We start from the raw sequence: 16,755 nt of genomic DNA, 5'->3' as shown, positions 1-16,755 counted from the left end.
AATTCAGAACCAGCAGATTGTCTAAAGAGGGGCTGTGGCCTCCTCTTTGTCTGTCTTTGAGCTCACGAGGCACGGCAGCCAGGACTCAGTCACAGGCCGTGTCCAAAGCAACAGTCTTCAATAGTTGAGTAAAATAGAGGTTCTTAACCAGGGGCCGTGGGTAAAAGGTTTTCAGGGGTCTTTGGCTGTAAGGGAAATTTTTCTGTATGTGCATTTGCAGGAGGAGAGTCGCTTAATCCCGTCAAGCTTGCACTCACAGAATTCTGCTTGTGTGCTTAATAGTGAGGAGATCCTCCTTGTTATTTGTAGAATTCACCAGCTTGCTCTCGCCTCAGGGCCTTTGCACTTGCTGTCTGCCCTCTCAGAATACTCTTCCCCAGGATCCCACATGACCACCCTTATTTCTTTAAGTTACTGATTGAATGTCACTCCTGACCAAGTTATATAAAATAGTGCCCTGTCGCTCTCTATCCCACTCACCATTATGTCAATTCATAGTTCTTTACAGTAGTTATTGTGGTGTGACATTGATTGTGTATTATCTCCCTCCTTTAGTCTGTAAGCCTCTATTGTGTTCACTGCTGTTTCTGGAGTGTGGAGAACAGTGCCAAGCCCAGAGCAGATGCTCGGTAAATATCTGCTGGAAGGGGCCGGCCCGGTGGTGCAGAAGTTAGGTGCGCATGTTCCACTTCGGCGGCCCAGGGTTCGCCGGTTGGGATCCCGGGTGTGGACATGGCACTGTGTGGCAAGCCATGCTGTGGTAGGTGTCCCACATATAAAGTAGAGGAAGATGGACATGGATATTAGCTCAGGGCCAGGCTTCCTCAGCAAAAAGACGAGGATTGGTAGCAGTTAGCTCAGGGCTAATCTTCCTCAAAAATAAAAAAATAATCTGCTGGATGGATGGATGAATGAATGAACAAATTAATAACTGTGATCATATTTGGGTCTCAGATGTAAAAAATATATATTTTAAGTGATGGAAAACGAAAGTCTGGGTTCTCAGTGGGGCAACTTGTCGGCCATGTACCTTGGGTCCCACCCATTTCCTCTGCTCTGGAATGTCACCTGGGCACTGCAGTAGATGTTTAGGCAAAAGCCTGCTAGGGACGTCACAGCGTTGGTGCATCTATTGTTAATTTCATCAGTCCTTTGCATCGCCAGACCTCTGTGTGTGCGTGTAAACGTGGAGGGGGCGGATCCTGTGTGCAGATATTATTAGTATATTAATTGTTATTGTCTGGTGCACAGATAATAGGTTATCCCCACTTGAACATGGGGTGGTAACGCTACTGACACGTCAGCGTGGCTTTTGTCACTTGTCTGAGACCTCGCAGGGTGTCAGAGCAGGGACGGGATGGCAGTCTCACTTGTGAACTGCAGTCTTATCCTAGAGTCATTACTGTTACGTTCTGAGGAAGATGTCCCGGGAACTGAACTTGGATGACCAGAGTCAGCTCGGGGCTGGAATTCCCTGGTATGTGAACTCCTGTGTGAATGGATGCAGGTGCCCCTGTTTCTGAGCAAGGAAATGTGGAATTGAGACTAAGAGAAAAGATTCTCCATTCTCCTCTACTTCTAAGGGAGACAATAAAAGGTACCCCACTCTTCCGGGAGGTGCAACCCATCTGAGAGAAACAAACCCTGGTCTCTGCTGGACGAGTTATTTGCTTTGTTTCTTAAGCGTAAACCTCAGAATCGTTTCAGATAGAAGGTTCTCTTTGTCAGTGTCTGCATGCGGTCAGCTTGGAAGTCAGTTCAGCACACGGAACTTATCTCCCTGGTCACCTCCTTTATAAGTGGCCACTCCTTAGTCTTTAAAAAGTTAATATTTTCCTGCCTTAAAAAAATACTGTCCTCTTCCACATGTTGAGGATGGCTGATTCAACATTCCTCAAAGTAAATTTTAATTATACAGCATGACACGTGAAGATAGAATTGTTTTACAAGTCAAAACCTACAAAAATATACAAAAAGCTCCCTCACACACCTTCCTCTAAAACCGTCTTCCAGTCCCAGAAACAGCCCTAGCAAACAGTTTTCTGCTTCTCCTTCCAGAATTTCTCTCCGTGCGTTATAAATGGACACGTGCACATACAATTTTCATGTATCTGTATCTTGGACATTTGTCTATGTCAGTTCTTATAGAGATATCTCTTCTGTTTAACAGGCTTTCATTGCATCAAAATGTATCCAAGTCATTCAGCTGTCTCCCTATCAATGGAATTTAGGTTACTTCTCAGGTTTTACTGATACAAGCAATTCTGCTAAGAATATACATCTTTGTGCATGCGCATGCACATTTCATAGATGTTATAACTAAAAGCATGTTTTGTCAATTTGATGTGCAAAAACTGTGGTTTTCATTTGCTTGGCCCTGATTTCTCTGGTGGTTGAGTCTTTTTGTATCTTGCTTGCGATGCACCGTCTGTTGGTGGGTTTTTAAGGTGGTTTCAAGCATTTTCATCAATAAGACTAGTGTTTCGGAAGTGCCTCTCCTCCAGGGCTGACGTGCAGCTAGTAGTTTACACACTTCTTGGTGGAGCCCCGCACCAAGTCTCGGGTCCCTGGCTCCCTCTGCCTGCTCTCAGGCTGCTTGTCCTGGGCCTCCCGGGGAGGCGGCAGGGAAGAGGTCAGTTACAGCGCCGCAGGTGGCCTTCAAGAGCCTGCTCTATGGTGTCCCAGCCTCCGTGTTTCTCAGGCTCAGCACCCCTGGCCTCAGAGACTGACGGCAGCAGACTGCTGGTTTGCTTCTGGAACTGCTCCCTCTCTGTTTGCTCGTTTCCCAGGATTACGCTTGCATAATTTCCTTTGACCTTAGCCTCCACGTCATAATCCCAGAGGCACGTTGGGGGACTAAGATAACCCTTACGTAACTTGTTACGCAAGAGTTCAGAGATCTGAGTCTCTCTGGAGCGTCTGCAGAGTTCTCTAAGAAGTCTGAAAGCTCATTTCGACAGAGGTTTGTGTTGTCTCTTTCAGGCAATTGAATTCTTTGAAAAGCATTCTCTTATTTCTGAAACAGCCGAAGGAAGAGGGAAGAAGAAAGGACAGGACTGCTATTATGTGGCGGCAGTTAGCAGGAGTTACTGCGTTTAATTTAATCTTCTCCACAATCCTCTTTCCTCGTGTGGATGAGGCAGCTGAGGCTCAGGGAGGAAGTGAGTTGCTGAGGATCCTACAGCTAGAGAGTGAGGGCACTGGGCTATGAAGCCAGACCCAGGTCCTTCTCATAGAATGTGTGTGTGTGTGCCTCTGTGTGTATGTGCCTGGGTGTATGTGCCTGTGTGTGTGTGTCTGGGGCAGGGGACATGGAGTGATTCAGAATTGTGCTGGACACCTGTTTCATGTCCCCTTCTCTTGATGCTTTAAACTTTGCCCATTGATTGCAGTAAAGTCCATAAGGAGCTCAGACCATTCCGAGGAGTTTGAGTGTCTCGGGGGCCATGCTGAGGTCATCTCTTTGATCTCAGTGCTAGAGAAACCCTATCCTGGCCCTGGCTGCGCCCAGATGGACTGCAGGCTTTGTGGCTGGAACTGCGGACTCCCTAATCCCACTCTTTCCCTTTTACCTCTGAGCTAGTGCGGACCCCAAAGCAGCAGGTCCCAGGTCAACATGTTTGCCTGGCACAAGCTGGGTCCCGTTGCTTCTTCTCTCTGCTCAGGGAAGTGACACGGGAGCAGAGCTCACATCGGGGTGAGTGTCTGCGGTGGCCAACATAACAAAGCCTCAAAGAGAAAAGCTTAACCAGGAAGCCGGAGGAAATGCGGTTCTGGTCGTTTAACTTGTCGGATCATTGGGAGATGAAACCAAGAGGGTTTGTCACTAAATATGTTTTTGGCAATTCTCTCATTTTTAATCCTTACGTTAAAAAGGTAATAAACACACATGGCCAAACATTCAAGCTGTGCTGAGGAGTCTGCACTGATTGTTGTGTCTCCCTCTCACCGGAGATGCCCATTTACTCATTCTTCTAGAGGACCCTGCTGCTAATGGTGTCCCGTGATCCTTCCAGAGACACTGTCTGTAATCTTTGTATATACAATTGTAAGTGTGTGCATTTTTGTATGTATGCGTCTATCTATCTATCTATCTATCTATCTATCTATCTATTTATCTATCTATCATCCATCCATCCATCCATCCATCCATCCATCCATCCATTCTTGCAATCCAACTTTTGCTTAACTCTTGTGGTATTCAAAATTCTCGAATTCATTCTCTCATCTTGGTTTGGTGTGTTGGGACCAGGACACCCCTGACAGAGGGTCTTGCGTGTTGACAGAGGGTCTTGCGTGTTGACAGAGGGTCTTGCGTGCTGACAGAGGGTCTTGCGTGCAGACAGAGGGTCTTGCGTGCTGACAGAGGGTCTTGCGTGCTGACAGAGGGTCTTGCGTGCTGACAGAGGGTCTTGCGTGCTGACAGAGGGTCTTGCGTGTTGACAGAGGGTCTTGCGTGTTGACAGAGGGTCTTGCGTGCAGACAGAGGGTCTTGCGTGCTGACAGAGGGTCTTGCGTGCTGACAGAGGGTCTTGCGTGCAGACAGAGGGTCTTGCGTGCTGACAGAGGGTCTTGCGTGCTGACAGAGGGTCTTGCGTGCAGACAGAGGGTCTTGCGTGCTGACAGAGGGTCTTGCGTGCTGACAGAGGGTCTTGCGTGCAGACAGAGGGTCTTGCGTGCTGACAGAGGGTCTTGCGTGCAGACAGAGGGTCTTGCGTGCAGACAGAGGGTCTTGCGTGCAGACAGAGGGTCTTGCGTACTGACAGAGGGTCTTGCGTGTTGACAGAGGGTCTTGCGTGCTGACAGAGGGTCTTGCGTGCTAACAGAGGGTCTTGCATGTTGCCCAGGTCACCTGTCTGAGGTTTAGCCCTCATTATGAAGTCCTCCACCTGGTGAAGGCATAGCATTGAGTCACACGCCAACCCAAGTCCCCCTGAGAGACTGGGTCTCCATACCCTGCACTAAATGTCGTCTCCTGGAGTCTGTCCTTCTCTTCCAAGCAGAACGTGAGATGATGCTGTAGAGGAGGAAAAAGCATTTTCTCTCTACTCTTCTAGTTTCTTGGCTGAGAAACCCCTGTAATAAAAAGAGAGATTAACAGAAGACAGACAAATTTAATTATGTATATTTGTATGGGAACCTCACAGAGATATGAGACCCAGAGGTAGGCAAGCAATTGAGGCTCACGCACCATCCTGAGTTAAGGAACCAGTGGGTAGGGGTCTGGGGCTTCAAAGGGGAGGAAGGAAATTCACAGGAAGAGAAGAAGAGCGAATGTTTGGGAAACAAATGTTTGCCCTGCCGCACAGAAAAGTCTCTCAGATGAAAAAGTTGTCTGCGGTAATAGCTTTCTTCTGGGTACAGGCCCCTTTTCTAGGTTCGTTTAGGCAGTTAAAGGGGACATAAAAAGTTTTTCCTGAGTCTGCTGAGTCTTCATTGCTTTCAGCTCAAACAGATCCTGTCGCCAATGAGGCATATTTTGGGGTGACAAATTCTGCTCCCTTCAGTGCCCTGTGGGATGGGTGGTTCCAGGTGGGTGAGAGTGCTTCAGCAGAGGCCGCCCTGACGCGTTGGTGACTCCAGCCCTGGCCCCGGCCCCGCCCCCTGCACGGAGACTGCTTGTCCGCACGTGTTGACGGCTGGACAACTGGATGCACCAACAGAAGGAGGTCAGTTTTCTCCCCAACAGATTTTTTTCCCAGTTAAGAATGGCAAGAATGAAAGGCTGAGAAATGGCTACGACACCACTTTTTATTATAGCTTCCTCCAAATTAGCACATGAGAAGCCAGTACTCCACTGGGCGTTGTCATGGGATAGTCACAGTGGAAAACAGGATGATCCCCAAAGAACCACCATCCAGAGAACAGAGATGTGGTTTGGAAGGTTCCCTCGTCAAAGACAGGAAAATACTCTGTTGGTTCTGTCTCCATCCTAACCAGATCTTCTGGAGAGCTCTGGATCCTGGTTCCTTCGTCTTGTAGAGCCCAGCGTAGACCTGGGTCCTAGCCTCTGCCACTCATGAGCTATGTTGTAACTTTGGGCAGATAAGACTCAGTGGGGAAAAGAATTGTGTCTATTTCAAAGAGTTGTTTTGTTTTAGTTACAAGTGATAGAAGGCTGACTTAATTTGATTTAAATGAACAAAAGAATGTGTTGGTTTATTAGCTGATAAGTCTACAGGTAGCTTCAGGCATAGTTGGATCCAGAGGCTAGAATCTTATCATTAGGACTCGTTCTCTTTCCATCTCTATTTTCAAACATAGGCAGGTCATTTCCATGTAGGCTCTGGGCAGCTTTAGACTTGCATCCTGGTAGCTCAGAAATCTCAGCCAAAAAACAGCTTCTTCTTGCCACTATTTCTAGCAAAAGTCTTAGGACTGAATCCCACTGCTGAATCTTTGTGGTCATGAGGATGGAGTATCCTGATTTGCCAGGCCTGAGATGGGCTGTGGGTACTAGGTGGTGGGCAAGAGCGAGAGGTTTGCAGTGTAGGGGCTAAATGAGGGGGTCAGTGAGTCTTTTCTGTAAAAGACCAGGTAACAAATATTTTAGGGTTTCTGCTGCAACTACTCAACTCTGCCCTGTCGTGCAAAGTAACCGCCGGTAATAGGTAAATGACAGGCCTGTGTTCTAATAAAACTTTATTTACAAAAACAGGCAGTGGGCCGGATTTGGTCCAAGGCTATAGTTTGCTGACCCCTGGTCTAAAAGATGCAATGTAGGTGCAGAGTATAGAATCTTCTTTCCCCACCTTTTCCAGAGACCTCAACAAATAACATTTGGCACATATAAAGTATTTAACAAATGCTGGCTGTTATTATTATTTATGCTATTAGGAAGGATACTAACCATGATAACGCTGATGATAATTATAATAACACTAATTGGATACTGAGATATCGTGAGCTATGAGTGAGGTCAGCAATGTATTTCAGGATTATTTCTATGCTGTTAGTGGAGCTTCCGCTCCACATTCTGGAAGAGCTGGAAGGCAGCACAGAGGTAGCCAAGTCAAAGACCTCATTTTCCAGATGAATCTTAGGCTCAGATAAGAGACGACACATGCACAAGTTCACACAGCAAACTAGTGGCAGTTCTGGAATTCGCAGCTGTTTCCTCTAGCCGTCCTCCGGCAGCCTTGAAGGACTCTACCTAACAGACGCATGTGCACCCAGTGCATCTGAGCACATAGATGGAGTCGAAGCATAAAGGTTCATTGATTTTTGGATCCAAACTGGGTAGTGTGGTGACTTGGTATCGGTAAGATTCTTGACATGTTCTTGAGCTAGTGAAAAACCTGATTCTGGACCAGCAAGTATTTGATGACTCATAACTCCCTGCCGTTGGATGACTCAGATCTCTGTTTTACATGAAGATTACCAAACACCTCTTGCTACATTTGAAAACAGTGAATAAAATGCATCGTTACTCATTGCTTTACTCACTACTCTCTTTGTCACTATTCCCATTGGCTTAGCATGCTGGGAGCCATCTAAACAGCTGGTCTTCAATTTGGCTGCATGCCGGTGGAAGGGTTCCTCTCAAATCCCCCATCGACATGGACAGAGAGAGGCCCATGGGCACCTTCATCTACTCAGTGGGACAGACCCATTGACCAAATTCTTCATGACCGGTAAAGCCCTCCCTAGATTTCGGTTAACCAACAGCCCTGCTGCGATCCAGGTGGTGGATATTTTAGAACCACAGCTCTTTAGGGTTTTTTTTTCTTTTTCCCCAAATTTATTTCCAACTGTCATTACTCAGGATCATTTATATAAATCAATGAAAAAATATTTTGTGAGTCAAAAACAAGCCATCGAGCCCTCTGGTCCTAAGCACTGCAGAGACCTCAGCAACCAGGATGGAACATTTGAGTTTGCTTTACCATGTTTTTAAGTCAAAGGTCAGCAAGCTTTTTATGTATAGGGTCAGGTAGTAAATACTTTTGCCATTGTGGGCCACATGGTGGGCTGTGGTTTGCCGACTCCTGCTCTAAGCTCTAGTTATAAAGAGCAGACAAAGGATGGAGGATTTGAATTGGCTGCCCAGCGACGTGAATGTAGTCTTTAGACCTTTGGGCTTTGGAGTCAGGCAGGGGTAGGTTTGCCTCTGTGGTTCTGCTGCTTAGTGGGTGATTTCAGGCACATTAGTTCCCTCAGTTTCCTTGTCTATAAAATGGGGACAGTAATAGTGCCCCCATATACCTGTTGTTGTATAGACCAAGCAGAGGAAGTCACTGACTGCAGAGCTGGTCTGCTCTGTAAGTGGTGGGCGTGTAATCATTGCTGTGATTGAAAACCAAGCCCAGTGGGTGAAAGGAGCTATTCAATAGCATGCAGTTGAGGAACTGACCTCTCTGATCACCTTCCAAGGGAGCTAGGTGGGGAGTGCCGAGAAACCTTGTTTCATCCTCATCTTCTGGGGGGAAAGTCTGAGACTGGATCCCATGTGCTTTGCATTGTTGCTGGGAGCCTAGCAGTAATTCATGGCAGACTATCTTCCTTTCTTTGAAAAATGAAGTCTCATATATTGGGAGGAAAATCTCAAATTAAAAATCCTTTTTCTTCATTTTCTTCAGCTATAGCGTTAGGCAAAATGGCCCGCTCTGGGGCTGGATCCTCAGCGCAGTGTGAGAACCGGTGGTGAAGAGTGACTACAGGCCCCGGGATGCTGGGTCCTCACTAATTAGTTCCCGGTGACGTCATTGAGTGCCTGTGATTTTGCACCTCCTGATGCTGTGGCTGAAGTTTGAAAGAACTGGGCCTGAAGCTGCCTATATGCCCAACATCCTGGGGAATGCAGTTTTCAATAACTAAGTTTTATAGGTATTCCTGAAGAATTAATAGCTGTGAGGTTGAGGTTGGGTGTGTTGGTGAGACTGGAGAATGAGAAGGCAAAATAAGACCAAACAATGCAAAACAACAACCCGTTCCTTCTGTGCATGCGCACACACACACACACACACACACACACGCACTCCCTGGGACATTCAATGATACAGCAATTAAAGGAACCTCTCAAAACGTTGCTCTCATCTTGAAGTTCCAGGTTCTTGCAGCTTCCTTAATGTGTGAAAAAGGATTGGGCTTTTGGTAGAGACAGACCAGGGTCTGATTCCCACCTCTGCCCTGTCCTTGCTGTTTGACAACAGGCAAGTTACTTAATCTCGCTTGCTCATCTTAAAATGACTAACAATCACTTCTCATGTTGTACAAAACGTCTCTCTTAAGAGATGCTGCACATAGCTGCTGTCTGGCTTGACTGTAGGAGCAGAAATCCAAATCACCAAATCTGCACCCTCCCCGCCCCCCTCTGCAGACTGGTTCAAAAGGCTGAAGTCACTCTCAGCATTTCAGCACATGCTCAATCATTACTCTAGAGAGTTCTAATCCTGGGGTCCCTGATGACAAGGAGACCTGCTGAGAAGACAATGAGATCCCCACTCCACCCTCTGCCTGCTCTCAGGAAGGTGAGATGGAAGGTCGCTTGCTTCTGTGTTTTGTCCCCTGGGAGACTTGGCTTGAAGTTGTAAATTACGTGACGCCTTTAGTAACAACAGCGTAATTCACTCTGTTAAACCACACTATACCTACTTTGTAGCCTGGCAAATAAATATTCGTCCCTTGTTTGGGGATTTCATTTAAGCATGTAGGGAAAGCCTGCATCTATACAGTAACAAAACTAAATGGGATGTGGCTGCTTTCCTAACAGGAGCCAGGCAGATACGTAAGGGAATTTATGGGACCGTTCACTTTTATCTTAACACTTCTGTCAGAAAAACAGCAGTGCCAGTATGATGCCAAATGGTATTTGATACTTGGCCTTGGTGTGAGGGAGGCAATAGGGACTGGTGGGTACTGTGGCACACTGGGAGATCCATGTCTGTCTAAAAGACATTCACTTCTCAGTCCTAGCTGATTGTTGTCACTCAGAAATCTAGGTTCCAGGATGACTAGATTTTCCAATACTTTAAGAGAAAGGAGAAATCTGGATTTTGATGTGAAATCTACTAGCTTTTAAATGTTGTTAAATAATTCAAATTTAAAAACAACAATTCTGTGTTACCTTTCAGTTTATAAGCACTTATAGAGATTAAAAGGGAGAATTGGTTGGGAAAAAAATTAAGTTGAGGGAGAAAAATGGTCGTGTGGACTAACACCTCAAAAGTTGTATATGGCGTTTATTGCAACACTCTCCCAGTGGAAAAGCTTGCCTGTTTCCTTCAAGTTTTATCATGTTCCTTTGGCTCTACTTACTAAGGCAGGAAAGTGGACAAATACCTTTAGTCCTTTTCAATAACAAACTTGAAACAAAGAGCATTGATGTTTAGTTCAGAAAAATGGAAATAATTAACAATTTACCAGAATTTATCACTGCACATTAAAAGAAGTTTTAGAATTAATTCTCAATTCGTTATCTTAACATTATGAAAGTTACAGCTTATTAAGCTTAGCGGTAAAGAAAAGGAACCCTTCCTAAAGGAGGTAAATGGGTTCTGTGACTTCTCTCCACTATTTTTGGTGTAACAGTACAGGAGATGGTCATATGTTCTTAGTGACTGAGAAGGAGGTCTCTTTGGGAGTGAACACTTCCTAAGCTGTCTAGGGATGGAGCATGAGACCCACTCCAAGGACCAGGCTTGAGGAACAGCAGTCGGGCAGCTGTTGTACGATCCATCATTGCATTTTGCTCCCTGGGCTTGGGAAGCTGAAGGTGAGAGATGGAGTAAAAGAGAAAGAGGAGAGACGCTTTGGGGAGCGTGAGGAGGAAGAACAAAGATGCTCACAATGAAATTTTATTACATGTTTGTTGGGTGGTGTGTGACGTAAAACCTCTTCCCCGTCTCCCCAAGCTGGACAATAGTGGTTTCTCCGTAATGGATTGTGGGGTTGCATCTGGTTTCAAGTAAGGGACAAAGGGCTGAATGTAAGCTGAAGGTGGCCTTAGGGTAGCAGGGAGTTGGTGGGTAGAGGAAGGAGTCAAAATTGCCCATGGCGCAAAAGGCTGCCACTTCTGTGTTAGCTCCAAGCCCCAGGATGGCCTGGAGTCCATGGAGCTCATTTCAAGGAACACTGCAGATCTTATCCAACGCCTGTTACCATATTTTGTCTCAGCACTTAATTCCATCTACCAGTTTGTAGTGGCCACCTATTAGGTGCTTGCATGGTGCATGCCATTATATGGTGGATTCAAGCAAAGACAAGATACAATCCTTGCTTTGGTGTCATGATTTAAGAGCCAACCAGATAAGTCACTGACTCAAGAAGAAACTGTGCTCAAAAACACATTAAAGATTTTATGAGTTGGGCCAGATTGAGCCTTTCTTCCCAAGCACCTGGGATGAAGGACTCTCACCTCCGTTGCCATGGGGTGAAGTGGTAGTGTGGTCCAATGGCCAATGAAACTGGATCACTTCCAGGGGTGTTGAGCAGAGGTCCTGCTGGAACGACTTCAGGAGGTGCATAAAAGGTCGTGATGACCACTTGTTGTAATGAGAAGCCCTGGTTGCTTTTGGCAAGGTCACCGGATGTTGGTTTGAGCTTCTGACAGACTTCCAGGCTAAGGGTTTCATACATCCTTTCCTCGTGCTTTGTTTAGGCTCCTCTCCAAATCCAAATCCATAGGAGGAACGTCTTGTCCAGTGCTGAGCTGGGAAGACCCCTTCCTGCTGCCAAGGACACCTCCCAGAGTCTGCAGACATGGGTCCCCCTAGTACCTGCAAATCACTCTCTCTCAACAAGCTCTTCTTGAGCACCTAACATGTATTGCGTGCAGAGGTGGATACAGGCCCTTCCCTCAGAGAATCTAAGTCTAGTGGGAAAGACATTCAGACACTAAGGAGAGAAAGTGAACGGGATGAAATGTGAAGTGCAAAATCTTAGAGGCATGAAAAGTAGGTTGGGGACTCAGGAAAGGATTATTCAAAGGGGCAACATCAAAGAGTCAGTTAAGATTTCAGGTTCTAATGGGAGAAGCGATACAACCCAAACGCTGTGAACTTCATCCGGCTATCGAGAAGGAGCAATGTATAATGAAAGAGGATGTAATCCACTTGCAACAGTGCTGTGTCAGCGCACAGCGCTGTGAACCAATCTGTCTACGAGTGCGAGAAATGCGCATTCTTCTCTTAAGAAGGAGTTTTCCTGGCGAGAGGATTTCCCATCAGTGGTGACGGGCTGGCTCAGTTTATCGCTCGCAAAATGAGCATATCAAACCTGTTCAGAAATGAATCAGGCAGTCGGTAAACTGAGTTGACTGCTGGAATCAGCAGGAACTGAATATTTAGTTGACTCATCAATAGCTACAAATTTAGTAGCTCATTAGAGGGAACCAAAGTAAGAAGAGACACGAGTCTTTTGGGAGGCCCTGAAATGCTCCCTTGGGTCATGGGGGTCATTTAGAGACCTTATGTTGACCAGCCTTTGAAACAGGTTATTGGCCAAGGAGAGAAAGACGTTGCTTGAGCCTGTGTTTATCTAGTCCCTCCCTCAAAGCTGGAAGAAGTGAGGAAGGGCGGGGCTGGAGAATTCTGCCCGTATCTCAGTAAGGGAGGCTGAGAGGCATGTGTTTGTCTGGTCGGGCTGCCTCTGGACAGAGCTGTGGAAGGAGAGGCGTGGGTACTGATAAGAAACTCTCAGAGTCTGCCATTGTGCCTCTCCAGCTTATCGTAAACATCAAATACAATAATGTACAATCTTAACCTTAGCCTGGGGTCTGGTACTACCTTAGTTTTCTATTGTTGCTGTAACAGCTTGCCACTAATTGAGTGTTTTAAAACACACAAATTTATTTTCTTATAAATCTGGAGGTCAGAAGTTTGAAATGAGTCTTACTAAGCTAAAATCAAGGTGTCGGCAGGGCTGCGTTCCTTTCTGGGGGCCCTAAGGGAGAATCCATTTCCTTGCCCTTGACAGCTTCTAGAGGCCGCCCACATTCCTTGGCTCCTGGCCCCTTCCTCTATCTTCAAAGCCAGCAACACTGGGCTGAGTCTCTCTCATGCTGCCGTCTCACTAGTTCTTTCTCTCTCCTGTGTCCCTCTTCCACTTATAAAGACCCTTGTGATTACATGGGGCCCACCTGGATAATCCCGGATAAGCCCCCCATCCCAAGGCGAGTTAATCAGCAACAGTTATTGCACTCACAACCTCAGTCCCACTTTGCCAGGTAACCTGATGTATTCACACGTTCAGGGGATGAGGACGTGGACATTTGGGGGAAGGGGCGTTCTTCTGCCTACTACTGATACATGATAAAACGTCAATCAATGGTTCCTATTTATTACTAGTATTTCTAGTAACTTCTTTCTCAAGTGTGAAGTTACCTACTGCCATTCATTCTTCAAATGCAGGTCCAAAGTCTCGGCTCTGGTAGCTGCTGATGAACTGGAAGATGAGGGCTATGGAGCCTGCCGTTGACTGGCTCAGGGCAGCCGGGATGTGGCCGGACCCCACTGGAGGGCTGTGTCCAGTCTAAGAGGCACGTTGTAAGGGGGTGTAAGTGGTTTGGGGTGCTGCAAGCAGGATGGTGAGGAACTCGAGGAAGAGAAAGCTCTGGGCAGAAGCGCTGCCTTCACGTGCCTGGGAGGCCAGCAGCGGCAGAAGGGGTTGCGCTGGTGTCGTGATTAAGAGCATGCGTCGTGCTCAGGTGGAGCTGGGTCCAGTCTCAGCTCAGCCACTCAACAGCTGCCTGGCTTTGGGCGAATGACCTCACCTCTCTGACCTCCAGTTTTTTCATCAATAAAGAAGGAAGAATAATAGTATCTACCTTGTGAGAGTGTGGCAAGAATTCAATGAGATAATGCATGTAAAATGTCTAGTACGTTGCCTGATGGTAACTATTATTAGGATTAAATGGCTTCACCGGGTAGAAAATGACCAGTGGGCCGAGGCTACAGGGAAGGAGATTCCGCTCACCGTGAGCAAGAGCGTCCTAGGAGGCAACGCTGTGCAGGGGCAGGGTGTGGGGCAGGGGGCCAGACCCATGAGTCAGCTCCCCTTCACCGCAGCTGTTCCGGCACTTTCTGGTCGTCAGCAAAGTCGCCTGCGTGCTTTTAGAAAAGCCCAGAGGTCCAGGACTCGCCGGAACATGCTGAACTGCGGTATTGAGGAATGGGGCGTGGGGATCTGTGTTTTCAATAGAGTTTATTTTCGTAGAGCAGTTTTAGGTTCACAGCAAAATTGAGCAGCAAGTACAGAGAGTTCCCATATACCCCCTGCCCCCACCACGTGCACGGCCTCCCCTACTCTCAACATCCCCCAGCAGTGGGACATTTGTTACACTCGACGAACCTATATTCACTCATCATTGTCACCCAAAGTCTGCGGTTTACATCAGGGCTCACTCTTGGTGGGGTACATTCTATGGGTTTGGACAAATGTCTAATGACGTGTGTTCATTATTGTAGTGTCATACAGAATGTTTCCACTGCCCTAAGAATCCTCTGTGCTGTTCTTATTAATGCCCCACCCTCAACCCCTGGCAACCTCTGACCTTTTTACCGTCTCCATAGTTTTGCCTTTTCCAGAATGTCATATAGTTGGAATCATGCAGTATGCAGCCTTTTCAGATTGGCTTCTTTCACTTAGTAATGCGCATTTAAATTTCCTCAGTGTCTTTTCTTGACTTGATAGCTTGTTTCTTTTTAGCGCTGAAGAACGTCCCATTGTCTGATGTTCCACAGTTATTTATCCATTCACTACTGAAGGACATCTTGGCTGCTTCCAAGTTTTGGCAGTTATGACTAAAGCTGCTGTGAACATCTGGGTGTGGGTTTTCGTGTGGACGTAAGTTTTGGAGATCTTTATTTTTAATGAGTGATCCAGAGACAGATTTGGGGCCTCTGGACCAGATAATCGTTTGTCCAGAGGTTGAGGAGGACTGGAAGGCTGAAATTTAGGGTTCCACGAGGATCGTGCGCAGCTCTTGCATCCGGCCCTGGTTTGGATTAGGCGGTAGCCTTCTTCTCTCTGGATTTTTCTCTCCCAAATGTTCAGTGTCACTCTTTTGGCCAAATGTTCAGTGTCAATGTTTATTGCTAGCACAAAACTACCTAGTATAAAAAGCAAGTTTTGAGGAGCTGGAGAGAGTGGGCTGACCTGTTCTTCCAAGTTTAAGACTCCCTGGGGTCAAATGCAGACTCTACCACCTGCTGATTCTGACACTGAGCAAATAATTTAACCATCCTATGCCTCAGTTCTCCCTTCAGTAAAGGTTGCTAATAATAATATCCACCTCATGAGGTTATTGTGGGAATTAAATGAGTTCACGCTTAAAAAATGCTTTGCAAAGCGCCTGGTACAAAGTAAGTATGGAATAACCAGCCGCTGCTATCATTACCATCATCATCTTCTTCTTCATTTTTATCCTTCTTATTACCAATTACCAGGCTCTTGAGTCCCTTCGAGGTGGGAGTTCTTCCTGGTGAAGGAGCGGAGTTGGAGGACCTCCTGTACGTGCCGAGTCAGCGGGAACAGGACAACTCCCCCTGCTCTGGCTGAGGGGAGGGGCGAGTCAGTTAACTGGATGTCACTTTCCCGCTATGGTACATCTGAGGCCAGGGGGCCAGGAGCTTGGATTATCTAAGGCAGGCAGCAAGGAGGTGGCTTCCCAGAGCTCTTTGCTTTTTCCCTCACCTAGCAGCCCCCTCCTCTCTCTGTTTTCCTTCTCCAGGAGCTGGGATTGTGTGTCTCCTGGCACCAGTGACTTGGTAGAGATGGACGTTTTAATGCGTCTGTCATTCTGCAAACACGCTTATAAAGGATGTACCCAAAGAACTCTGGACTCAAAGGCAGAGGACGGACAAGTTTAATTCTGCCTACAGAACCAGCTGGTTCAAACCCCAGCTCTGCTGCGTCTAAGCTTGTGAGCTCCAGCAAGTTTCTGAATCTCCTGGAACGACAGTCTCTGCGTTTCTGAGATGGAATAATTCCTTCCCTCTCAGGGATGTCATCAACACAAAATAAGTTAATGGATGTGAAAATATTTTGTGAACTAGGCAACTGTTAAGTTGGTATTAACTTATTTGTCACCAAGTTCAGGGGATGAAATGTTGCCGTTGTTCATAATCTAAAAGGTGACCACAAAGACACGAGCCTGCAGATGCTCTTCTGATGGAAGACACACGAGACTCGCCTTACGGGTGAGTACTTGGCAGTTATCGGGAAAAGTGTAGGAGGAAGATAAAGACCATGAACTTCTTTTTTGGCTGGTGAGACCACTCTCTTGTAACGTGGGCCACCCCAGGCCCCACTGTTTTTGCCTCATCTGAAGGGGACTTTCACATGTTCCCAAAGTATAAGTTGTCTTTTGGGCAAAATTAGCACCTGTTCTTTTGCTGGCAAATCCACGAATATGGGAATTAGTCATTTGGGGGGTCAAAGCTAGATAAATTATATATATTTACTTCTAAAACCCTAATTTAGCTTGCCTGTTAATTTTCAAACTTTGGGTTCAATTCTAACACACATACAAAAAAGCACATGATTCTTAAGTGACAAGTCTGATTAATTTTCACAAGTTGAACACACGTGAGAAACTAGCATCCTGATTAAAAAGAAAAGTAAGAAAGAAAAACAAAATTGCTAGCATTCAAGAAATCCTGTGGAGGCCACAGAGTTTTAAACACAGTCAACTTCAGAACTGACCCAGGGCCAGAGCTTGTAGTTGGCAAAGTGTATCTGCAATGTCCTGACCCCTCCTCTGTGGTTGTGGCTTCCAGGTGTGGGTCTGGCCAAGCCCCGTGTCAGGGGTTTCTC

General features: G+C 46.5%; 1 protein-coding gene across 16 annotated transcripts in view; it reads left to right on the top strand.

Moving 5' to 3' along the window:
• Positions 1-16,755, top strand: part of SLC1A2 (solute carrier family 1 member 2) — a 138,046-nt gene that overhangs the window by 58,221 nt on the left and 63,070 nt on the right. For 2 of the 16 annotated variants that reach the window (XM_023653870.2, XM_070229271.1), the window contains exon 1: positions 13,350-16,139. The exons of 11 other annotated variants lie outside the window; for them this stretch is intronic. In XM_023653870.2, the coding sequence (XP_023509638.2) occupies positions 16,111-16,139 (29 nt within the window). In that variant the 5' untranslated portion in view covers positions 13,350-16,110. Of the gene's footprint in view, positions 1-2,878; positions 2,963-5,446; positions 5,670-13,349; positions 16,140-16,755 lie in introns of those variants that run through there. 3 more of the 16 variants (XM_070229276.1, XM_070229286.1, XM_070229280.1) reach the window with 3 other exon arrangements.

Source organism: Equus caballus, chromosome 12 (genome assembly GCF_041296265.1).
Source record: "Equus caballus isolate H_3958 breed thoroughbred chromosome 12, TB-T2T, whole genome shotgun sequence".
Lineage (NCBI taxonomy): Eukaryota > Metazoa > Chordata > Mammalia > Perissodactyla > Equidae > Equus > Equus caballus.
Note: the sequence above shows the minus strand (reverse complement) of the source record. Positions and strands in the feature narration are given on the sequence as shown.